Raw genomic sequence first — 25524 nt, forward strand, 5'->3', positions numbered from 1 at the left:
GATCGCCAAACATTTCTGTAAAAAACCCAACGATGAAGCCTTGTGTTCCTATTTGGTTTATTCGTTTGGGCTGTTGAGGGTAGATGCACCTGATTCAACTGCCCTGTGTGCCAGGAAGGCAAACTGTTGTCATTTTGAACCATTTCGTGTGTTCGAAGGTATAAACTCTGCCTTCCCGGCGGGCCCAGAGAGCAAATCAAGTGCACTACAGGTCTACCGCTGGCCAATCGAATTGCTCAGATTACCGTGTCTGCAGTAATGTAGCAGGCGTAAGAGAAAGCTACAGCAAAATTGATACTGTGATATTTCAAAACGTTTAAAACCATGACTAGAGAGACTGTCAACGAAAACAGCAAATAGTTGCTGTTTTTATGAGTGAGTTCATGTTTAAATTCTTACTCAGCACTGTCAACACTTTGTATTCAACACTTTTATAAGCCATAAAATGTGCATGTATTCAACACTTTTATAAAACATAAAATGCATTCCTCCTATTTCCACTCAGTGCTACAACAAGCAGTGCAGTAGTACTGATTGAGTAGGAGAGTGTATCTGTAGGCTTGAGCTGTTCTTATTATTAGCGACAAAAAACTACTTAAGTATGTCACGCCCTGATCTGTTTCACCTGTCCTTGTGCTTGTCTCCACCCCCCTCCAGGTGTCGCCCATCTTCCCCATTATCCCCTGGGTACTTATACCTGTGGTCACTGTTTGTCTGTTGCCAGTTCATCTGGTTTATTCAAGTCAACCATGGGTTTGTTTCAGCGCCTGCTTATCCACTGTCTCTCTTTTTTTGCGGCCTCTTGGTTTTGACCCTTGCCTGTCCTGACTCTGAGCCCACCTGCCTGCCCTGACCCTGAGTCAAGTCTGCCTGCCGTACTGTGCCTTTGCCCCTACTCAGGATTACCGACCTCTGCCTGATCTGACCCTGGGCCTGCCTGCCGTCCTCTACCTTGGCCCCACTACTCTGGATTATCGACCCCTGCCTGCCTTGACCTGTCATTGGCCTGCCCCTGTTGTTACTACAACACAGTCTGCACTTGCGTTTTACCTGAAACCTGATAAGTAGTACTTTAAAGTATTTTTACTTAAGTACTTTACACCACTGAGATGCAGAAACTAATAACAATAAAAAGCTAATTATTTAAATGTATGCTAACTCAGCTGTGCCTCACAAGTAATACACAACAGATCTATTACCAGTGTGATCATATAGCCTACCTCAAATTTTGAAATATAATTGTAAAAAATGGCCCGAACAACAATGCATTGGCAGGTCAATTTAAGCAAAGCCAATATACTGTGATAATGTATTGGGCCTATGGCTTACTGCACAAACCTCATAGCTACAGTACTGTTTTTAATTGGTTAATTTTGCAACGGCTTATGTTTTTTTAAAGTAATGTTAAAAAAAATCTGAGCAGTAGATCTCAGCTTGCATTTTGTTCTAAAGTGTTTCTTGTTAATACTATCAACGTTTCCCTTTACTGTGGCAATTGTGATCGAATCAACACAATATTATATATTAGCAACACAATATTTTCAATGCAACATACTGAAACAAAACAAACTATGCAAGAGATTTTGTTGTAGGCAGAATGCATCGGATTAGGATTCTATTGCATTGACACACACTACTCAGCTCATACTCTACAGAGACCAGTGCGGCATAAACAATCAAAGCTGCAGTAGGCCTATATGCAAATAGACCATTGCCATATATGGATCTGTGCCATTTACGTTGAACTGAACTGTGTTTACAGCATGAGCGGTCATGAGTAGATGCTTGTTTTGAAATCAAAGCGAGAGCTGCATGTAGCCACGTGTGCACATTTTGATCATATCCTAGTTATTGAGTTATTAGCCCAGTTATAGATAATTTGTAGTCAGCAACAGGGGAGTGACTGCTAGTGATTTATTATCCCAGTTATAGATCATTTGTAGTCAGCAATAGGGGAATGATTGCTTCCTACAAGAGCACAAAATGTGTACATTTCTAGGCGTCTTTGAAAAGCAAGTCAGGTAAAGAGCTTTTTTAAAATCTTAACTGGGCAGTGTTGTATTTTGAGACAGGCTTGAATAAGCTAAGTAGCCAATAGGCAGAGGGTAGCATAATATGTCTGATTATATGTAATAATGGTATTGAAATAATAATGTATTTTATTTTGTAAAGTGTTTTCTTGCATCAATACAATAACATTTTCAGTCACCTCCTTGTCTAAAGGACAAGTGGATAAAAAGGTTAATGTCAAGCCCTCCATGTTTGTTTAAAAAGTCTCATGGAATGTAGGCCTATGTTGAACACTACACATTGGCTGCTACTGTAGGCTGAATGATAGAATAGCTATTTCCATGGTAAAATGTTATGGGATGCATTTTCTCCATTGTTTTTGATGGTAGGCCACTGGTAGGCCTACATTATCATGAAATAGCCACAGTAGACTACATGGCCACTGTTAAAACTGTAACTTAAAGCTGGTACAGCCTCAGTGTTCACAGTAAACACATGCTGGCAGTTGCACAGAATTCTCACAATGTTCAAGCTTGCGCTCAGCGGACCTGAAATTTGCTCAGTGCCAAAATAAATGACAGGGAACATTGGTCATCATGTTATTAGCAGAGATTTGGTATAGCATAAAGAGATTAAATTGCAAACCATTAGTATTCAACTGACACTACTAGCCAGTTGAGGATTTTGGATGCTAATTTTCAAGCTTGTTTTTACTGAGGCTGACTTGCTAGTAATGTCCCTTAACATTGCAATGGATTTCTCAGATGGGGCATATAGAATATGAATTATTTTTTCCCTGCTGTATGATACATCTATTTGTAGAGGGTAGTGATCATAGAAATAAGAATGAATATAACAGGTGTCCCCATTTAAGTGAATGATGGCATAATGGGTGGACTGGCGGTCATTGCGAGTGTATCCATTAGAGCAAAGCAGGAAGTAAAAGCAGGAAGTGTAACCATCAATCTGTGCTGTGATTTGTTGAATCAACTCAAATTACATTTAAAAAAATACATTCCATTGCATGAGCCAAATCAGTTAGCATAATTTGAATTAACTTTCTACAGTACCATAGAAATTATTACATCACTGTCAAATTACCAGGGTTAGAGGTTCCAAGCCCATTCTATTCATTCTTATTTCCATAGTAGTGATCCTAGAAGGGCATAGAAAATATATTGTATCTTGACTGCTATTAAGAAGAAATCTCTCTGAAACACTATTATTACAATACAGCAACAACATTTGATTAGGTTAGTTAGGTGTTTATGATATAGAAAGCATACACAAAACAATGTCACTTTCCTTCAGCTCATCCCACATGAAAATATACTACAGTACTTAATATAGAATTCTGTAGTAAACTGTAGAAACTATACTACACACTGTAGTATCACTTGATCATGTGTAGTACTTACTATAAAATGTTGTAGTATACTGTAAAATACTAATACTACAGTATTATCTGCAAAAAACAATGTAGTAAATACTACAGTAATGTCCGCAAAAACACTAAATTGTTTTTATCTGCCCATTCCCCTCCCCGTATGCCAATTTGTGCCACCCATAAGTGAGAAACCTAAATGCCAAGTATAGACCATATATTTTGTTCCCTACAGGTTATAGAAAAGAGCAAAAGCTCTGAACTATCCATTCAGACCCCAGTCCTACCAACCTATAGGCTATAAAAATGTGATATTTTAGTATTTACCCAGTAGGTTTCCTCAAGTAGAAAGCCTCCACTTGTATGTAAAAGATAATACAACTAAAACACTATGGTAAATACTACAGTATTTTATGCATAAATACTACAGTACACTACAGTCCACAAAACACTACAGTATACTACAGTCCAAGAGCACTACCGTAAATACCAAAGCATACTGCAATCCGCAATAAACACAACATTAATTACAGTACTACAGTAAATACTACACTATTCATTGTAGTGTTTTTGCTGACTTTAGCCCTTAAAAACACTACAGTGAATACTAAAGTGAATTCTGCAAAAACACTACAGTGAATAATATAGTATTTTTAGTAAACAGTTGAGGGATGGAGCTGGAGAAATGTAACCACTCTCAAAAATGTAATGTAACCACTCTTGCATCTCTGGATGCAAGAACAGAATAAAACAAGGTTATATTTTGTGTTTTGATGATGTAAGACAGTTGAACTCAGCTCGTGAAGCATTAATACGTTGTATTCTTCAAGAATCAATGGGTACATATAATTAATTTAAAAGTAACAAAATGGATGTAACAATCGCAGATTGAAAGAAAGAAAGTCTACATTGTAGCATTAAACACATCCTCCCTAAACTCCTCACAATTTTTGTTTGCACTGAATGGAGAGGGGTATTCTACAAAGCAGGTTCAACAAGTTAGCCAGCTAATTTGCCTAAATTCAATAATAAAAAAATGTACACAATCTAACCATTATGTGCCTCACGCAGCCACCTGGTCCATTCTATCAGCCATATGTGAACTATTTGATGCCTCCAGAGCACACAATGCTAATGGTCCAACAGTCTTGGATAACCGCTACATGTACAGACACCAACTGGTCCATTCCATCCCGCAGTCTCCAATGCACACAGAACAGTTGTACACAGGTGTCACGATATGATGCGATTACACCTCTATAGATACTTTTTTTGCCACATGACACAGAAACGAGCAGGACTAAATTGGTATTTGGAAAACAAACATAGTTGATCATATTGGTGGACACTTTGCATCGTACAGTCATTTGTGAGTACCCACTTGTTGAACTAAGAGTTATCTATGGAGATACAGTACATTTTGGTAACATATTTATTATCCACTGATTTCAGTGCATATTTATGTGTAAATAAAATTATTTTCAGAAATTTTGTCCTTACTGATCCTATAATAATGATTCCAAACTGTCTAAAGTCCCACCGTAATAAATGTGACTAATACATAGTGTGACAATCATCCCATAGGCCTATATTGACAAAATGACTCATGGCATTGTAAAATGAATGCCATGGTAGAATGCTAGAACAATAGCCTTCCAATGTTTTGGGCTGCAAACAAGCTATATCTTCAGGATAGCCAGGAGATTTGGAGTTGAAGGATTTTGTGATGTATACTATCCTATACGTTTTTTAAATAGTGTCCTTGCTGGTGTGTGGGGAAAAACAGTGGGAGGGAAGGACAATCTCTTCACACAGAGGATTTTTTGTTTGTTTTTTGTGTTTTTTTATTTAACCTTTATTTATCTAGGCAAGTCTCTTAGCCTACCAATAGATTGGTAGGCCTTGTCTCTTGAAAATTTGTTTGGGGAAGTGAGGGATAAGTAAATAGCATAAGAGGGCACAGCTGGGGACTAAGAGGATGCACAGTCATTAGTGTTGTAGAGACTAAAACACTTTTTACATAGGACTGTAGTTGTGATACAGTAGGCCTATATAATGGGTAGTATTTAGTGTTCACATTATTTCTGTTATGTGAGACATGGAATAACATTTCAGTTCAGCATGCACATCTCAACTGAGAACAGTCTTTAGATACAATGCCCACCAAACTCAGTTATTGTAATATACTTTGATGCCACACATGAGTCAGCCAACTCATAGCTTACTTAAAAAAATATATATATATTTTTAGCTGAAAATAAATAAATACATAAATAACCAACTTGAATATGCAGTTGAAACTGTCTCTGTTGATCAAAGTAACCTGGCTATATGAGGCGGTAGTGATGATCAATTCATTCTCGAGGCATTGTTAAATCTGATCGTCTGCACAGCGGGATAGTAAAAAGACGACCTGGAACGGCACCACATTCTTTCTTTTCCGTTTCACTGGCCTGCCCTGGTGTAGGACTTGTTGCTAAGATACAGTCTGTGGGAGGCAGACAAAAAATGATGAAGGGAGGGGATGATGAATGATATTTAGCTATAGTAGCTTGCTAGCTGTGTTTATTATTTGCTGTAATGTTCGTAGATAGACTTTAATAGCAAGCTCAATTTTGAACTTTCTGAACAAGACATCATAGCTAAGGTTAATAAATTCGTTTGACGGCTGAGTGCATTATATTTGTGGGTCGTTGATTTACCATAAATAAATGGTTTTGGAGCTGGCAGTGCCCGCAAATGCAGGCCCTTTGCTTCACCGCTCCATCCCGCACATTGAGCGTATTTTCCGGGTGAGGGTCAGCTACGGATCCGCGGAGTCAAGCTGCGACAGCGCAAATGTCAGCACCAGCAATATCATAATAGTACGTGTCGCGGAGGGAAAGGAAGATGACTGCACCAAGGCAAAAGTAAGATAACTTTGCTGTAACGCTACTGTTAATGTTTGCTTCGTGTTTTTAGCTAGCTACCGGTAACGTGTTAGCCGCATAGAAGCGGTCAACTAGTTAGCTAGATAAGTCTGCTAGCTAACGTTAGTTGATCTACTCTGGACTGGTGTAGTTAGCTTTCACTGCAGGCTAGTGTTTGCTGTTAACTAGCTAGCTGCCTACTGTATTCGCTAGGCTAATATTAAACTAACGTTAATCTCGCTTGTGGTGGATTTGGTAATGTATGACTAGAGCTTCATGTTTACATGTACGTTAACGTTAGTTATTGTTTTCTGGTAGGTAACTAGCTAGTAATTTAACTAACGTTACTGCCAACAACATTCTTAGCTAACGTCATTTTCATGAGGCGCAATATTAACTGTTTTGTGCTCTAACAAGTGCTAGCTAAGTTAACGTGTTTGAGTATATATTTTTTTTATGTATATAAATTACATTTTTTACATAGCTGAAATAATGTTTCTGGCTAAGCTAGTCTTTACATGTCTCAGCTACTAGCCAATGTAACCAGAAGGAAGAATTAACGTTTGTACTGTTTAACTAGGTAGATTTGTGTTGTATGGTAAACTATGATTGTGAGTTAACGTTAGCCTAGCTACCTTTTGCAGAAATGTTGCTGAAACATAGCTTATGCAAAATAAACTATTCGAATCTAACGTTAGCTAGATAGTTAGCTACGGTAGTTATCTAATTATATTAATTAATCGTTGGTGTCTATGTAATCTGTACTATGAACACTTCTAACAAATTCTGTACACCTAATACCTACTTCAAAATACTCCTTATTTGACCTTTTATGGGGTTTGACTTCCAGGACTTAGGTTACTCAGGGTGTTGAACCGTTAATGTTTTGTGCTTCAGAACAATATTCAGGTGTGTACCTCCATTACTGCAGCATATCTGTACTTTGCATCTTCGCTGTGGGGCCTCAGCTTGGCCAAGCATCTTAGTCCTTCTGAATGCACATGCTCCACTTGTTGCTATGATACAGGGCTGCACAAGCCTGTGCATGTGCAGTGCTTGAGTGGCCTTGCTGTGTCTCAGCCTGTGATGTGGAGGTGGAGAAAAAAAAGATGGGGCTTCTTTGTTGTTTCATGCTGCTCTGCTCCTCGACAGTTATGTCATTTTGTTCCAGGAAATTCCAACACATCAGTATTGTTGTGAGGTAGCTATCGGGTTTCCTGCAAATACTTAAATGTCTGTGTTGACTTTGTGAGGACACCTATACAATATCTGCCACTTTTGTAATAGAATGGGTTAGCCTCTTCCCAATATGTTGTATTTTTATATAATATATAGCCTAGTTATTCTTATGGAAATAAACTACTTTGTCCTTAGGATGAAGTACAGTAGTTTCATTCATTACATTTTCTCAAGCCAGATCTACTCCATTATCTTAGGTTTTGTGTAGTGTCCTGACTCACTTTCTATAATAAGAGGTGGGGAAATAAGTAGGCTATCTAAATAAGTATTATTTAGGCTATCCAAGGTTTTAAGCTGTTGTGCACATGTTCATTAGGACATTAGCTGCATAAGGCTCATCATATTACTAAATCGTAGTAGAAAGACTACTAGAGATGGACATTTCCTGTTAAGTGGTTATCAAATGCCTATTCACAATGTGGAGGTTAAATCTGAAAATAGGATGATGCAATCTGTACAAAACTGGGGGAATGATGTAGCTATGAACTGAATTGTTTGTTTCTTGTGCAACTTATTACCCCTGTTTAACATTGTAATTCTCATATTTTTAGGCACGCTACGTTAATCGTGTTTGCCAGGCTGCCTAGAGAAAGATGGGCTCTGTTTTGTTAGTCGTGACTGCTAAAAAGCAGTTAGCTGATGACAGGGCTGCGTTGCTAGGCAACCCATGTCATGGGCTGAGCCTCTTGAAGCAGGAATGGAAGTAGCTATCTACTATCTGCAAGACCTGGGGAAGTACTGCTTTCAGTAGCACATGCATTTGGTGTCCATTTTTTACAATTTAAAGCACTTGGATCTGTATGCATATTTGGATACAAATTAATAAAGGTTTTTAAATGCACATGTAATCTCAAATGCATTTCAGCCTTTACATTCTGTCAATATACAATGGATAAGATTGAGTTATTCATTTTATTTAGGGGCTTTCGAGTGGCGCAGCAGTCTAAGGCACTGCATCACAGTGCTAGAGGCGTCACAACAGACCCTGGTTCGATCCCGGGCTGTAATAGGGAGTCCCAAAGGGCGGCACACAATTGGCCCAGCGTTGTCCTGGTTAGGGTTTGGCCAGTGTAGGCCGTATTTTTATATGGGGAGGCAGGTAGCTTAGTGGTTAGAGCGTTGGACTAGTAACCGAAAGGTTGCAAGATCGAATTCCCGAGCTGACAAGGTAAAAATCTGTTGTTCTGCCCCTGAACAAACAAGGCAGTTAACCCACTGTTCCTAGGCTGTCATTGTAAATAAGAATTTGTTCTTAACTGACTTGCCTAGTTAAAAAAAATATATATATACATTTCAATCTTTTATTTTATACAATTACAACATGGGCACCATCATGCATTAGCTTGCACTGATCCAGAAGAGTTCTGAGACATTTTTACAACTCATTGAAACTCTGAAAATAAATACATGGGCAAATGTTACCAAACATGATAATAATAGGGATGCATTACAGTAGGCAGCTAATTGTTAAATTACACTTTCCATCCTTACCTTGTTAGGTCACTGTCTCTGTGCTGATCGCCTGTGAGTGAGACAACGCTAGCTAGCCAATGGGAGCGTAGTAGAACGCACCTCTGAATAACGGGGCGTGGTTTTGGCTTAACTGCGTTGGGAAAAAGAAAGACGCACCCAGACTATTTGCATTGCCCCCCCCTCTTTTACGTTGCTGCTACTCTCTGTTATTATCTATGCATAAGTCACTTTAATAACTCTACCTACATGTACATATTACCTCAACTAACCGGTGCCCCCGTTATATAGCCTCGCTATTGTTATTTTACTGCTGATATTGCATTTTTTTGTTACTTTTATTTCATTTTTTTGAAGTTATTTTTCTTTACTGCATTGTTGGTTAAGGGCTTGTAAGTAACTATTTGACTGTTTATTTGGCGCATGTGACAATTTTATTTGAGTATTTATATTTCAGTTTATACTTTTCAGGGGGAGTTCAGGGGCTTCAGATTTCCTCTAGAGTTGCATTGGGCAACAGACTGAGGGTTGGTGGTAATCATCTGGTGCAGTTCTGAGTTCCGGTAGATCCTTGCATCATGCACTGTGCTGGGGTAGGCACTAAATACACTGGTGAAAAGCATTTTGTCGTCGCATACAGCCTGGAGGTGCATAGAATGGAACGACTTTCAGTTGACATGCAGTTTGTCTCTGTATTCTCGGGTGGCCTTGATGGCAATGTGTGTTCCGCAATGGCTCAGATCACTCCAGGGAACTTAGCTGCCTTTGATGCCACTGATGACTTCTCATGCTCTGGCCCTTGAGAGATGAGATACAGCTACAATCACCCTTTGGAAGCAGGCTTTGACCGTAGATTTAGAGACATCAAACCTGATGCCGATTCCCCTGCACAAAGGAATATAATGTATATTATGATATTATATACATTATGATGTAACTGTTATAATAACATAACACTGAAACAATTCAATCCTTGCCAACTAGGCCTATCAGTCATGATTTGAGATCAAATCCAAATGATGCTGAAGTAACATGCAGTTCATCATTACCACCACAAGGCGTCAGAGCTACCATGTGCCTTTTAATAACAGTTGAAAGGTCATGTCAATATAATGTAAACAAGACCAATCGATCATTTAGCAGGATTCATTTCTGGTGAGTTTTATTGCAGATAGTTTGCTGTTTATTTTATTAAATATTTTGAGTGACAGTCTGGCCCTGTTAACCTGTTGTCTAAGCATTATGACAACTTTATTAAAGTGTTTGAAGTATCTACAGTTGAAGTCGGAAGTTTACATTCACTTAGGTTGGAGTCATTAAAACTCGTTTTTCAACCACTCAACAAATTTCTTGTTAACAAACTATAGTTTTGGCAAGTTAGTTAGAACATATACTTTGTGCATGACACAAGTAATTTTTCCAACTATTTTTTACAGACAAAAAATTCACTGTATCACAATTCCAGTGGGTCAGAAGGTTACATACACTAAGTTGACTGTGCCTTTAAACAGCTTGGAAAATTCCAGAAAATGATGTCATGGCTTTAGAAGTTTCTGATAGGCTAATTGACATAATTTGAGTCAATTGGAGGTGTACCTGTGCCTCTTTGCTTGACATCATGGGAAAATCAAAATAAATCAGCCAAGACTTCAGAAAAAAAATTGTAGACCCAGAACAACAGCAAAGGACTTTGTGAAGACTCTGGAGGAAACGGATACAAAAGTATGTATAGCCACAATAAAATGAGTCCTATATCGACATACCCTGAAAGGCTGCTCAGCAAGGAAGAAGCCACTGCTCCAAAACCGCATAAAAAAGCCAGACTACGATTTGCAACTGCACATGGGGACAAAAATTGTACTTTTTGGAGAAATGTTCTCTGGTCTGATTAAACAAAAATAGAACTGTTTGGCCATAATGATCATTGTTATGTTTGGAGGAAAAAGGGGTATGCTTGCAAGCCGAAGAACACCATCCCAACCGTGAGGCACGGGGTGGCAGCGTCATGTTGTGAGGGTGCTTTGCTGCAGGAGGGACTGGTGCACTTCACAAAATGGATGGTATCATGCGGGAGGAAAATTATGGGGATATGTTGAAGCAACATCTCAAGACATCAGTCAGGAAGTTAAAGCTTGGTCGCAAATGGGTCTTCCAAATGGATAATGACCCCAAGCATATTTTCAAAGTTGTGGCAAAATAAATGGCTTAAGGACATCAAAGTCAAGGTATTGGAGTGGCCATCACAAAGCCCTGACCTCAATCATATTGAACATTTGTGTGCAGAACTGAAAAGGCGTGTGCAAGCAAGGAGGCCTACAAACCTGACTCGGTTACACCAGCTCTGTCTGGAGGAATGGGCCAAAATTACCCCAATTTATTGTGGGATGCTTGTGGAAGGCTACCTGAAACGTTTGACCCAAGTTCAACAATTTAAATGCAATGCTACCAAATACTAATTGAGTGTATGCAAACTTCTGACCCATAAAAGCAGAAAAAAATCATACTCTCTACTATTATTCTGACATTTCACATTCTTAAAATAAAGTGGTGACCCTAACTGACCTATGACAGGGAATTTTTACTAGGATTAAATTTCAGGAATTGTGAAAAACTGAGTTGAAATGTATTTGGCTAAGGTGTATGTAAACTTCCGACTTCAACTGTCGGTCTAATTGTATGTTGTTGGTCTGTGCACGTGTATGGACTAGCTGTGATGGAATTGGCTAGTTATGATGTTGCTTATCAATGGTGTGATGGTGTGAACTTTGTCAAGTTCTGTACCTTTTTATATCAAACCTTTATTTAACTAGGCAAGTCAGTTCAGAACAAGTTCTTATTTTACAATGACTGCCTACCCTGGCCAAACCCTCCCCTAACCCGGACGACACTGGGCCAATTGTGCGCCTTCTGATACAACCAGGGATCGAACCAGTAAGTGCCTTAGACAGCTGCGCCACTCGGGAGCCTTTGCCACATTCATGATTATTTTAAAACTGGCACAACAATATTCACCTGAATGAGTCCTGATTTCCTAGTAACCACAGCACGATCATGAGCTGCTTGTCTGCTAGATTGAATGGCAAACAGATTGCCTGGTTGGTTATTTGGGTAGCTGTTTCCTCGCAGAGGGTTTGGAAGGTGCCCCTTTTCATTCTGATGTGCATTTTGAAGTCGTCATCAATGTACGTACAGTACCAGTCAAAAGTTTGGACACATCTAGTCATTCAGGTTTTTTCAGGTTTTTCTTTATTTTTAATAGTTTCTACATTGTAGAATACTATTGAAGACATCAAAACTATGAAATAACACATGTAATCATGTAATAACCATAAGTGTTAAACAAATCAAAATATATTATTATATTTGAGATTCTTCAAAGTAACCATCCTTTGCCTTGATGACAGCTTTGCACACTCTAGGCATTCTCTCAACCCGCTTCATGAGGTGGAATGCAATTATTACCTGGTATGGCAACTGCTCGGCCTCCGACAGAGGGTAGGGCGTACGGCCCAGTACATCACTGGGGCCAAGCTTCCTGCCATCAAGGACCTCTATACCAGGCAGTGTCAGAGGAAGGCCCTAAAAATTGTCAAAGACTCCAGCTACCCTAGTCATAGACTGTTCTTTCTGCTACCGCACAGCAAGCGGTACCGGAGCGCCAAGTCTAGGTCCAAAAGACTTCTTAACAGATTCTACCTCCAAGCTTGAACGGCTAATCAAATGGACTGTTTGCGTTGCTTTTCTCTGGTTATTATCTATGCATAGTAACTTTATTCAACGTACATGTACAGTGGGGCAAAAAAGTATTTAGTCAGCCACCAATTGTGCAATCATCATAGGTACTCTTCAACTATGACAGACAAAATGAGAAAAAAAATCCAGAAAATGACATTGTAGGATTTTTAATGAATTTATTTGCAAATTATGGTGGAAAATAAGTATTTGGTCACCTACAAAACAAGCAAGATTTCTGGCTCTCACAGACCTGTAACCTCTTCTTTAAGAGGCTCCTCTGTCCTCCACTCGTTACCTGTATTAATGGCACCTGTTTGAACTTGTTACTAGTATAAAAGACACCTGTCCACAACCTCAAACAGTCACACTCCAAACTCCACTATGGCCAAGACCAAAGAGCTGTCAAAGGACACCAGAAACAAAATTGTAGACCTGTGCCAGGCTGGGAAGACTGAATCTGCAATAGGTAAGCAGCTTGGTTTGAGGAAATCAACTGTGGGAGCAATTATTAGGAAATGGAAGACATACAAGACCACTGATAATCTCCCTCGATCTGGGGCTCCACGCAAGATCTCACCCCGTGGGGTCAAAATGATCACAAGAACGGTGAGCAAAAATCCCAGAACCACACGGGGGGACCTAGTGAATGACCTGCAGAGAGCTGGGACCAAAGTAACAAAGCCTACCATCAGTAACACACTACACCGCCAGGGACTCAAATCCTGCAGTGCCAGACGTGTCCCCCTGCTTAAGCCAGTACATGTCCAGGCCCGTCTGAAGTTTGCTAGAGAGCATTTGGATGATCCAGAATAAGACTGGGAGTATGTCATATGGTCAGATGAAACCAGAATATAACATTTTGGTAAAAACTCAACTCGTCGTGTTTGAAGGACAAAGAATGCTGAGTTGCATCCAAAGAACACCTTACCTACTGTGAAGCATGGGGGTGGAAACATCATGCTTTGGGGCTGTTTTTCTGCAAAGGGACCAGGACGACTGATCCATGTAAAGGAAAGAATGAATGGGGCCATGTATCGTGAGATTTTGAGTGAAAACCTCCTTCCATCAGCAAGGGCATTGAAGATGAAACGTGTCTGGGTCTTTCAGCATGACAATGATCCCAAACACACCGCCCGGGCAACGAAGGAGTGGCTTTGTAAGAAGCATTTCAAGGTCTTGGAGTGGCCTAGCCAGTCTCCAGATCTCAACCCCATAGAAAATCTTTGGGGGGGAGTTGAAAGTCCGTGTTGCCCAGCAACAGCCCCAAAACATCACTGCTCTAGAGGAGATCTCCATGGAGGAATGGGCCAAAATACCAGCAACAGTGTGTGAAAACCTTGTGAAGACTTACAGAAAACGTTTGACCTCCCGTCATTGCCAACAAAGGGTAAAAAACTAAGTATTGAGAAACTTTTGTTATTGACCAAATACTTATTTTCCACCATTTGCAAATAAATTAATAAAAAAAATCCTACAATGTGATTTTCTGGATTTCTTTTCTCATTTTGTCTGTCATAGTTGAAGCGTACCTATGATGAAAATGACAGGCCTCTCTCATCTTTTTAAGTGGGAGAACTTGCACAATTGGTTGCTGACTAAATACTTTTTTGCCCCACTGTACATATTACCTCGACTAACTTATGCCCCTGCACATTGACTCTACCCCCTGTATATAGCCTCGCTACTGTTATTTTAATTCTGCTCTCTAACTATTTGTTAATTAAACATTTTTACTTGTCTGTGTTTTACTTGACACATATTTTTCTTAAAACTGCATTTTGGTTAAGGGATGTAAGTAAGCATTTCACTGTAAGGTCTATCTGTTGTATTCGGCGCATATGACAAATACCATTTTTTTTATTTGATTCAATTAACAGGTGTGCCTTGTTAAAAGTTAATTTGTGATATTTCTTTCCTTAATGCATTTGAGCCAATCAGTTGTGGTATGCAGAAGATAGCCCTATTTGGTAAAAGTTCATTTTATTTCAAGAACCGCTCAAATAAGCAAAGAGAAACGACAGTCCATCATTACTTTGAGACCTGGCCAGGCAATGCAAAACATTTTCAAGAACTTTTAAAGTTTCTTCAAGTACGTTGCAAAAACCATCATGCGCTATGATTAAACTGGCTCTCATGAGGACCACCACAGGGTTACCTCTGCTAAAGAGGATAAATTCATTTGAGTTACCAGTCTCAGAAATTGCAGCCCAAATAAATGATTCAGAGTTCAATTAACAAACACATCTCAACAGGAACTGTTCAGAGGAGACTGTGTGAATCAGACCTTCATGGTTGAATTGCTGCAAAGAAACCACTACTAAAGGACACCAATACGAAGACTTGCTTGGGCCAAGAAACACAAGCAATGGCCATTAGACTGGTGGAAGTCTGTCCTTCAGTCTGAATTAGAGATTTTTGGGATGAGTTGGACTACAGAGTGAAGGAAAAGCAGCCAACAGTGCTCAGCGTATGTGGGACTCCTTCAAGACCGTTGGAAAAGCATTCCAGATGAAGCTGGTTGAGAGAATGCCAAGAGTGTGCAAAGCTGTCATCAAGGCAAAGGGTGGCTACTTTGAAGAATCTAAAATATATTTTAATTTGCTTAAGTTTTTTGGGGTTAGTACATGGGTTACATATGTGTTGTTTCATAGTTTTGATGTCTCCACTATTATTCTACAATGTAGAAAATAGTAAAAAAAATCTAGATAAATCCTTGAATGAGTAGGTGTCCAAACATTTGACTGGTACTGTGTGTATGTATGAATGAATTAACAAAGCCATCGATCATGTGGTACCTTTCATATATACAGTGCCTTGCGAAAGTATTCGGCCCCCTTGAACTTTGCGACCTTTTGCCACATTTCAGGCTTCAAACATAAAGATATAAAACTGTATTTTTTTGTTAAGAATCAACAACAAGTGGGACACAATCATGAAGTGGAACGACATTTATTGGATATTTCAAACTTTTTTAACAAATCAAAAACTGAAAAATTGGGCGTGCAAAATTATTCAGCCCCTTTACTTTCAGTGCAGCAAACTCTCTCCAGAAGTTCAGTGAGGATCTCTGAATGATCCAATGTTGACCTAAATGACTAATGATGATAAATACAATCCACCTGTGTGTAATCAAGTCTCCGTATAAATGCACCTGCACTGTGATAGTCTCAGAGGTCCGTTAAAAGCGCAGAGAGCATCATGAAGAACAAGGAACACACCAGGCAGGTCCGAGATACTGTTGTGAAGAAGTTTAAAGCCGGATTTGGATACAAAAATATTTCCCAAGCTTTAAACATCCCAAGGAGCACTGTGCAAGCGATAATATTGAAATGGAAGGAGTATCAGACCACTGCAAATCTACCAAGACCTGGCCGTCCCTCTAAACTTTCAGCTCATACAAGGAGAAGACTGATCAGAGATGCAGCCAAGAGGCCCATGATCACTATGGATGAACTGCAGAGATCTACAGCTGAGGTGGGAGACTCTGTCCATAGGACAACAATCAGTTGTATATTGCACAAATCTGGCCTTTATGGAAGAGTGGCAAGAAGAAAGCCATTTCTTAAAGATATCCATAAAAAGTGTTGTTTAAAGTTTGCCACAAGCCACCTGGGAGACACACCAAACATGTGGAAGAAGGTGCTCTGGTCAGATGAAACCAAAATTGAACTTTTTGGCAACAATGCAAAACGTTATGTTTGGCGTAAAAGCAACACAGCTGAACACACCATCCCCCACTGTCAAACATGGTGGTGGCAGCATCATGGTTTGGGCCTGCTTTTCTTCAGCAGGGACAGGGAAGATGGTTAAAATTGATGGGAAGATGGATGGAGCCAAATACAGGACCATTCTGGAGGAAAACCTGATGGAGTCTGCAAAAGACCTGAGACTGGGACGGAGATTTGTCTTCCAACAAGACAATGATCCAAAACATAAAGCAAAATCTACAATGGAATGGTTCAAAAATAAACATATCCAGGTGTTAGAATGGCCAAGTCAAAGTCCAGACCTGAATCCAATCGAGAATCTGTGGAAAGAACTGAAAACTGCTGTTCACAAATGCTCTCCATCCAACCTCACTGAGCTCGAGCTGTTTTGCAAGGAGGAATGGGAAAAAATGTCAGTCTCTCGATGTGCAAAACTGATAGAGACATACCCCAAGCGACTTACAGCTGTAATCGCAGCAAAAGGTGGCGCTACAAAGTATTAACTTAAGGGGGCTGAATAATTTTGCACGCCCAATTTTTCAGTTTTTGATTTGTTTAAAAAGGTTGAAATATCCAATAAATGTCGTTCCACTTCATGATTGTGTCCCACTTGTTGTTAATTCTTCACAAAAAAATACAGTTTTATATCTTTATGTTTGAAGCCTGAAATGTGGCAAAAGGTCGCAAAGTTCAAGGGGGCCGAATACTTTCGCAAGGCTCTGTATGTAACTTTTTGGGCGACCTGACCAAATTCACATAGAAATGTGAGTTATAGATATGTCATTCTCATTGAAAGTGAGTTTAAGAAGTGGTAGATCTGTTTTATGTGCGCTATTTCTATGCTTCCATTAAGTTTAGTTTTTGCATCTTTTACTTTGGGTTTTGTACACCAGCTTCAAACAGTTGAAAATACAATATATTTGGTTATTGAAAATATATTTCACTGTGGTACTTGCTTGTTTTGTCACAAAATTAAATTAGTCAAAATATTAGAATTTTAGCAACCAAGAAATTGGAGAGCGATTTCTGCATATTGCACCTTTTTATTTTTTAATTGAACATTTTATTCAACTAGGCAAGTCAGTTAAGAACACATTCTTATTTACAATGATGGCCTACACCGGCCAAACCCGGACGACTCTGGGCCAATTGTGCCCCGCCCTATGGGACTCCCAATCACGGCCAGTTGTGATACCCTGGTTCGAATCCAGGCTGTGTCTGTAGTGATGCCTCTAGCACTGAGATGCAGTGCCTTAGACCGCTGCGCCACTCGGGAGCCCAATGTATCTGCCCTGTAAAAACATTTTTATCTCGAGTTCCTAAAAAGTGTCTTGATTTAAATCTGTCTTTACAAAAAGGAGGACATGTAATGATGCTCATTAATACATGTATACAGTTCTACAACTTCTCCTGTGTCTCTGTTCAGTCCTAAACTCACAGTGGAGAGAGGGAGTGAGTGCTGGCAGTAAAACAGGTAGCCCTACTTTGCAGATACTTTCATTGCAAGAATCAGGATAATAGACATTACTGTTCACCAGATAAGGGTTTTAGAACCCAAAAATCTGCAGGAACGTTGTGTAGCAGAATCACGGGAAATGACCTACCTGCGCAATATATGCTTTGGTAAAGAGGAAGGCGACGTAAATGTTTCGTTTTATCATCCCAGCTCTTTCTTAACTTAACATTTACACATGCATTAGACATTAGTGATGGGGGAAAAATCAATACGATTACATATCACAATATTATTTGGGATTATATTGTTTCGATACTTTGACTCCACATTTTGGCTAGGTAATGTTAGCTAGCGCTAGTCAGCTGTACCTGGGACAAAACTATTGTATTTGTCATTCTATATCTTGTCTCGATCTTCTTTTTAAATGGTGAGCCATCATGTTTTCAACACTTTTATTTCCATGACTGATAAACTATAATGCTCTCTCTTGTCTCTGCAGCAGACATATAGTGAGCAATATGTTTTGAAATTCAAATCACAGGACGGAATCGCAATGCATATAGAATCGCAATGCATATCGCATCGGCACCTAAGTATAGTGATAATATCATATTATGAGGTCCCTGGCAATTCCCAGCCCTATTAGACATGCATTGAATTTTTTTACTTGTAGGCAGGGATGACATTTGGCCAGTTTGGCGTTTTTATCGACAATCACCCTTTGTTTTTTTCCAGGATTACATCGTTTCCTTAACTTCGCCAGCTCACCGAAAGAGAGAGCATCTAACGTTGGCTCAACACAAACAGCTTGTTGTGCTGAAGCCAGTCATCGAGTATGACTCTCAGGCTGTGGTGGAGGTGAGGGAGCATGTGGTGTACATCTCCGGTGGCGAGAGGAACGTGATGACGGCATGGTCGATGGTGGAGAAGATCAAAATGGAGAAACACCCTTGCAGGGAAGAGGCCTCTGAGCTGACTGAGGCCCAGCAGCCCAGTGGGGAGTCGGAGGAGGGGAACAGCTCAGAGAGTGAGTCAGAGCATCAGCTGCAAGTGAACAGCGGCAGCTGTAAGAGGACGGAGCTCTTCAGTGCCACCAAGCCTCACCGTCAGCTCTGTCGCTCTCCATGCCTGGACCGGCCTAGCTTCTCCCAGAGCAGTACTCTACCAGAGCTCCGCCCCGACGACACCAAGGCCGCCACAGTCCTCAAACAGGCCAGTGACAAGGTGTACCAAACCAAGATGGAGTTTGCCTTGAAGCTGGGATACTCAGGTGAACAGGTGGAGACAGTGCTGAACAAGTTAGGGGCTGCTGCCCTCATCAATGATATTCTGGCTGAGCTTGTGAGGCTTGGTAATAAAGGTGAACTGGAAGTTCAAGCCAGCAGTAACACAGGCATGTTGGTCTCCCGTGGAGGCCCCTGTGTCAAAGAGGCTGTCAGTCCGGAGGTGTCACTTGAAGATGATTCCGTGGATCCTTATGATAATCTCAGGCCTATTGTCATTGATGGATCGAATGTGGCAATGAGGTAAGTCTCATTTTGTACCTTACCTCGTGCAAAATGTGTTCTGAACCATCTGTTTTTGAAAGACTGTACTTGAATTACCTTTACAAGCAGACTTTTTTACTATGTGGTTGTTTTGTTTTGTAGCCATGGAAACAAAGAGGTTTTCTCTTGCCTTGGTATCCAATTGGCTGTTGATTGGTTTGTGGAGAAAGGGCACAAAGATATCACAGTGTTTGTTCCTGCCTGGAGGAAAGAGCAGTCGAGACCTGACGCCCCCATTACAGGTACTAAAACTCTACTTCAATTAGCCACATTTAGACGTACAAGCCCGAGATATTTTCTAAAAAGGTTGTCTATGTTTTGGGGGGAGGGTGGGTGTGTTTGTTTTATCGACGTGTGTGAACATTGAGCTCAATTTTCCAGTGCAAAAAAAGCACCTACAGTGAGAAATTATTGTTACCATTTTAAATAGATCATCTTAAATTAACAATTATTTGAGTTTGAATTATGTTGGACTGCAATTAATTTGTTTGTTTACAAATGTAATGCATATGAAAATCTCAATGTGTAATCACGCAAACCACAGGTACATAGGCCTACAGAGTTCTGTGTAACAATTTGTACACTGCTGTTCTTGACTGATGTTTTAACTTTCATTTCATAGACCAAGACATTTTGCGGAAGCTGGAGAAAGAAAAGATCCTAGTGTTCACCCCATCTAGAAGAGTCCAAGGGAGGAGAGTGGTGTGCTATGATGATCGCTTTATAGTGAAACTGGCTTGTGACTCTGATGGCATAATTGTGTCAAATGACAACTACAGGGACTTACAGAATGAGAAGCCGGAGTGGAAGAAGTTCATAGAGGAGCGGCTGCTGATGTACTCGTTTGTCAATGATAAGTAAGTCATCAAAGGCCTTAGTTACTTGGGCAATGAGTGTAATTAGCTACACAATAACTAAGCATATTCCTGTTTTATGTTTTAGATTCATGCCACCTGATGACCCTTTGGGAAGACACGGTCCAAGTTTAGAGAATTTTCTCCGCAAGCGTCCTGTTGTTCCAGAGCACAAAAAGCAACCCTGTCCATATGGTAGGTTGTCTCAACAAATAATGATATTGTATTTTTGTGGTTTAACTGCTGATGTATATATTGTTTAATTTGTGCTCTCTTTTATATCACCTTAAACAGGGAAAAAATGCACTTATGGACATAAGTGCAAGTACTACCATCCAGAGCGTGCAAACCAGCCCCAACGGTCAGTGGCTGATGAACTGAGGGCATTTGCCAAGTTGTCTGCTGTGAAGACAATGAGCGAGGGGGCCCTGGCCAAGTGTGGCACTGGACTCGCCACAGCTAAGGGGGAGAGTGGCTCTGAGGCTAAACGAGTGACCCCAAAGCGCCAGTCCGACCCCAGCATCCGCTCAGTCGCCTGCGAGCCAGAGGAGAGACTGTCCGCTGTCCGTAAGCCTGAGGCAAATTCTGTGCCTTCCCTTGTGTCTGCCCTCAGCGTGCCCACCATGCAGCCTGCAAAGAGCCATGCGGCTGGTGCCTTGAACACACGATCAGCCAGCAGCCCAGTACCCGGCTCCCTCCAGTTCACCCACAGCTCTCTGGAGCACATGTCTAGTGTACAGTACCCACATCCACCCATCCTAGTCACCAACAGCCATGGCGCTTCTGTCACTTACAGTGAACAGTTTCCTAAGTATGATTCTGTGAGCACGGACCACGGATACTACTCTATGCTTAGTGATTTTTCTAACATGAGCATGAGCAGCATGCACAACGTGGACAGCTTCTGTAGCATGGAGCATGAGCACGGGGTTTATCTGAGAAATCCCAGCCAGCATTGCCCTGAGCCCTGCCTCAGCCACTCTAACAGTGACTCCTTTTCCTCTTATGGGGAATTATACATGAGCTCAGTGGACAGTAGCCTGGATGAGAGCATGAAGGGACAGCAGTCTCCAGCACAGAGCAGACTCCAGGCCTCCTCCCATGGGGGGTTCCACCACGAGGCCCTGACCCGGGTGCAGAGCTATGGCCATGAGGAGCCCAAGCAAGGTCCATGCAGGAAGCAGTCCATATCCCACCTGGCACCGCATGTCCAGCACCCTGTTGTTGGGGCCCGGTCCAGCTGCCCAGGGGACTACCCCTTACCTCAGAATGTCCTCCCGTCACAGTCCTCGCAGCCGGGACGCTCCCTGGGCATGACACGTATGGACAGCATCTCAGACTCCAGGCTGTACGAGAGTAACCCCATGAGGCAGCGCAGACCCCCACTGTGCCGCGAGCAGCATGCCAGCTGGGACCCGCTGCCCTGCGGCAGTGAGTCCTATGGATACCATTCGTACCCCCTGAGTAACAGCCTGATGCAGCCGTGTTGTGAGCGGGTGATGGTCCGCAGCATGCCTGACAAGATGGAGCAGATTTGGAGGTCTCCGTGGGAGAACCCGCCTCAAGCCGAGCACCAGGAGCGCCATGTCATCCCAGAGCACCTGTACCAAACATACCGCAACCTCTGCAACATCTTCCCATCTTTCGTGGTGCACTCTGTCATGGAGAAAAACCCTCATCTGACGGACCCACAACAACTCGCTGCCGTCATTGTCACGAAGCTGAGGTCTTGCCATTGAGTATTTTATTTTTGAATCTACAATTGTCTGAATAGTATTAGTACTCTACATTTGAAGTAAGTTATTTGATTGTCATCCAAACAATTTGTCCTCATGAAATTCACTAATGTAAGTGAAAACTTTGACTGATGGTAAGATATTAAATTTGAACGAAGTCGTCCATTTTAATACAGAGCAGAATTATTTCACTATACGTAGATCATATTGTGCATATCTGACATGGCTGTAAATACTACGTGACTTTTTTGTTTATTGTGCAATTATTATTTTGGGGTAAAAGACAGAGGGAAGTGAGTGCAAGCATACCTCAGAGCATGAACTTTCACGTTTAATGGCCTTATATCTGAATGACCTCACTGCTCCAGTCATTGTTTAACGGGTTTCAATTAATATCCTAATGTAGTTGAGTTCAGTCTCCTTTGTGTTTTAAATGTTAAGCACTAAGTATTTAGAATTATATATATTTTCTCAATCTCACTTTACAAAGCTACTATTTTGGTAGAGCTTGCGAGTGCACGTACATAAGCAAGCCAAACTACAACTGGGAAAGATTATACTTAAAACATCTGTGCACATATAAAACACATGAAAGCCATTTAAAAGACATTTCAAAGCTGCTGAAATAATGCCAAAAATTTTGAGAATTAACCTTGTCATTATAAAGCGATCGTAGTTTTGATGCAGACAATTGATTGGGTAGTAGTGTAACATCACATCAGTGTTGTAAGACTTAACCGTTGATGTATTGTATGCCTGGCTGTGTTGATTAGTTACCTTAATGTAACTGTTACATGGAAATGATTGGGAACATTTTTGGGCATGTATATATCTTTGTCTTGCACCTTGGGACCTGGCATGTGACTTGATGGCACATCCAGAGTTTAACGTGACTTATATTTGTAATTACTAAGGAACTGGTGAAGTCTCATCTGCAAAATGCTTTAAAGAAAAGCATCCATTTCCTTATTTATGCTGAGAGACAAGCCATGTAAAGAAAACGAAAACATCTCTGAATGTTATTTGCCCAAAATATTTTTCGGGCTTTGTTGAGTTTGTTTTTTCATGAACTAAGAGCAGGCCATGTTGGGCCTCTTGTCTCTTCATGAGAAGGTGTGACACACTGCCTAAATGTTTCTTCCTGTGAAACACTCAGAAAGCGAGGCTGCCGTCAGGGTTGTTTCTGGCATTTGGCTTACAGTTTGCGTGCATACCTTTCCCCTCACTATTTTCCCTCAAGTTTGAAAGGCTTCATAATGGTAAAGTAATAAAGACCCCCCCCCCCACACACTTACACTAAGTGACATAAAAGTGGGAATAAACTACTGAAATGTGAAATTTGTTGGTTATAATGTAATCTGTCACGGAATCATGTTTCTTTTCTCAGTGAGTAAAATATCATGATCTGAAATCAAGGTCTTGGGCCATATCCAATGCACATTTAGTTTATTTTGACATGGCATGTGCATGTTTCATACTTTTGATGATCGCAGAAAGCCCCCCCACCCTCGCCTTTTGAAGTGCCGCAAACGACAAAGCCTAAAATGTCTAGAAATGACATTTGTTTGTTGATACAAATTGTATCTATTTCTTGATTGTAAAATATATTTATGAAATGTATATTATAAAAATTGTTTTATTTAAGAAGAAAAAAATACAATGCCATAATGTTTGTGACACTATGTGTCACTGGGAGTAGCCCATTGGTATGTATTATTTCTTACTGGGCACAGTAGTTTATTTACAGGGACACTTACGTGCTACATAGAAGTGCACAGATACCCTGTGTGTAGCTGTAAGCATTGTGTCCTCTCTCTCTCTCTGTGTATACTAAAATTACCACTCAATGTACCGTTTTAATGTGCTATTAAACTTGTTGCATTAAAGTTTTTTGCTGTGTTGTAACCCAAGCAGCTTGATAAAAAAATAATATTTTCTGCTCTTTTCCTGCATTGATACCATCTGTATTTAAATGTATTGACATGTAGACATTGAATAACATGCCAAATCTGGCTACATTTTAGTTGCTTCACAGAAAACGGAATAGATTGAAATGCCAGTCATAATTGCTTGGGTTACGAAACTTCGGGGGTTATTTGTTAAATTCTATAAAGAAAAAAGGATTTTACCCAGATAATAATATATTCAACTCTTAGTCTACTGATATAATAAAGTCAAGTGACTGTGTGTCAGTATGATTAAGTGAGTATTTGAGACAAGTAATCTGTTTTACCTCTGATTGGACAAGGGTAAAACGTGTGGAAAGGGATTTGATGAATAACCCTCTTTTATTTGGTAACAAGATTATATCTTTATTGATTTATAGTTTACTTTGGTAAATTTGTCACTCACAAATGACACTTGATCTAGCCTTAAGTATTTTAAAGCATGTGAGATTATATTGGTTTTAGTTATGTTTCAAATGAGAAATGTTATTTTAGCCCTGAGCATTTGTAATTACATTTGAATTTAAAAGATAGGCCTATGTTTGTGATGACTGATTTCACTCTTTATCTTCATATTGGTGGTCTCAGCAACTAGGCTTGCGGTTGATTTTATTGTTTGAATTGAACACAGCAGATAGAGGGTTGAAATGCTACAAATAATTGTCAATGTGTAGATTAACCTTGAATCAATGTTCTAAATAGACCAGCTCACCTGACATTGTAAATTCTCTTATACACCACAATAGCAATTCTCAGGTACTATGAGATTTACTACAAATTACTTCAGAAACAATATTATTGATGTGTGCTATTACTATAAATGATAAATGCGCTTACAAAGTCAGATTTGTGAATTAGTTCAGGTCTCATGTCCTAAAGCTAAATTGAACTGTCTTGTATTGTGGTTTTGCAATGTAAAAGGGTTATAGGAGTGAGTTGACAACTAGGTCATGTGTTATAAGCTGCAGTAGTTTGTTCTATTCTATGTTGAATGAAACGCATTGCTTTTAAATTGTTTTAAGTAAGAAAACAATTACAAAAAGACAAAAACACTGAACTCTTTGGGTCTGTTGGCTCAAACAAAATGTAAGTCTCTATGACCAAGTGTGTTTGTTTCCTCAAATAAAGCAAAACTATGTTTATACAGTGTTATTTTGTTGGCCCTATCAAGCATTTCATCTTCTTTCAGATGTCACATTTTTTAACAGCATTTTGATATTCTACAGCAGTCCCTCATCCAAGGGCCAGCAGAGGGGTGCAGGATGGCTGCTGAAAATAGTCACCATTGTATAGTCACTGAGGAGAGCTTGCAAGTATCCAGCTCATGTCTGCAAAGTAGTGTACTGTGTACACTACTCTGTATCCTGTGCTTATGACAAATTAACTTTGATTTATATGCCACTGGATTTTTTTTGAAAGTATTCTGACTGAATATAATTCATAAGAATTTGTCAATTGTAATTCTGATACATATTAGTGGCATAAAAGCGATGAGGGGAACCTTATGTTTGCGTTGATCTATTGCTTACTC

The 25524-nt window shown here is 40.2% G+C and overlaps 1 protein-coding gene across 1 annotated transcript; it reads left to right on the top strand.

Annotated features, from left to right (window-relative positions):
* The first annotated feature begins 5732 nt into the window (after positions 1-5732).
* On the top strand, positions 5733-25135 carry LOC110533830 (putative ribonuclease ZC3H12B). The gene is made up of 6 exons (XM_021618370.3): positions 5733-6303; positions 18646-19436; positions 19560-19699; positions 20080-20314; positions 20400-20506; positions 20606-25135. Exons 1-6 carry the CDS (start codon positions 6106-6108, stop codon positions 22048-22050), a joined length of 2916 nt encoding a protein of 971 aa, XP_021474045.1. The 5' UTR covers positions 5733-6105; the 3' UTR covers positions 22051-25135.
* Positions 25136-25524: the final 389 nt, after the last annotated feature.

This window comes from Oncorhynchus mykiss, chromosome 10 (genome assembly GCF_057628025.1).
Source record: "Oncorhynchus mykiss isolate SJ-2025 chromosome 10, ASM5762802v1, whole genome shotgun sequence".
Taxonomy (NCBI): Eukaryota; Metazoa; Chordata; class Actinopteri; order Salmoniformes; family Salmonidae; genus Oncorhynchus; species Oncorhynchus mykiss.

Coding starts and splice junctions, on each gene's coding strand:
- LOC110533830 (XM_021618370.3), top strand. CDS start 6,106: ATGGTTTTGGAGCTGGCAGTGCCCGCAAATGCAGGCCCTTTGCTTCAC. Junction 19,437..19,559: donor GGATCGAATGTGGCAATGAG/GTAAGTCTCATT, acceptor TTTGTTTTGTAG/CCATGGAAACAAAGAGGTTT. Junction 20,507..20,605: donor AAAGCAACCCTGTCCATATG/GTAGGTTGTCTC, acceptor CACCTTAAACAG/GGAAAAAATGCACTTATGGA.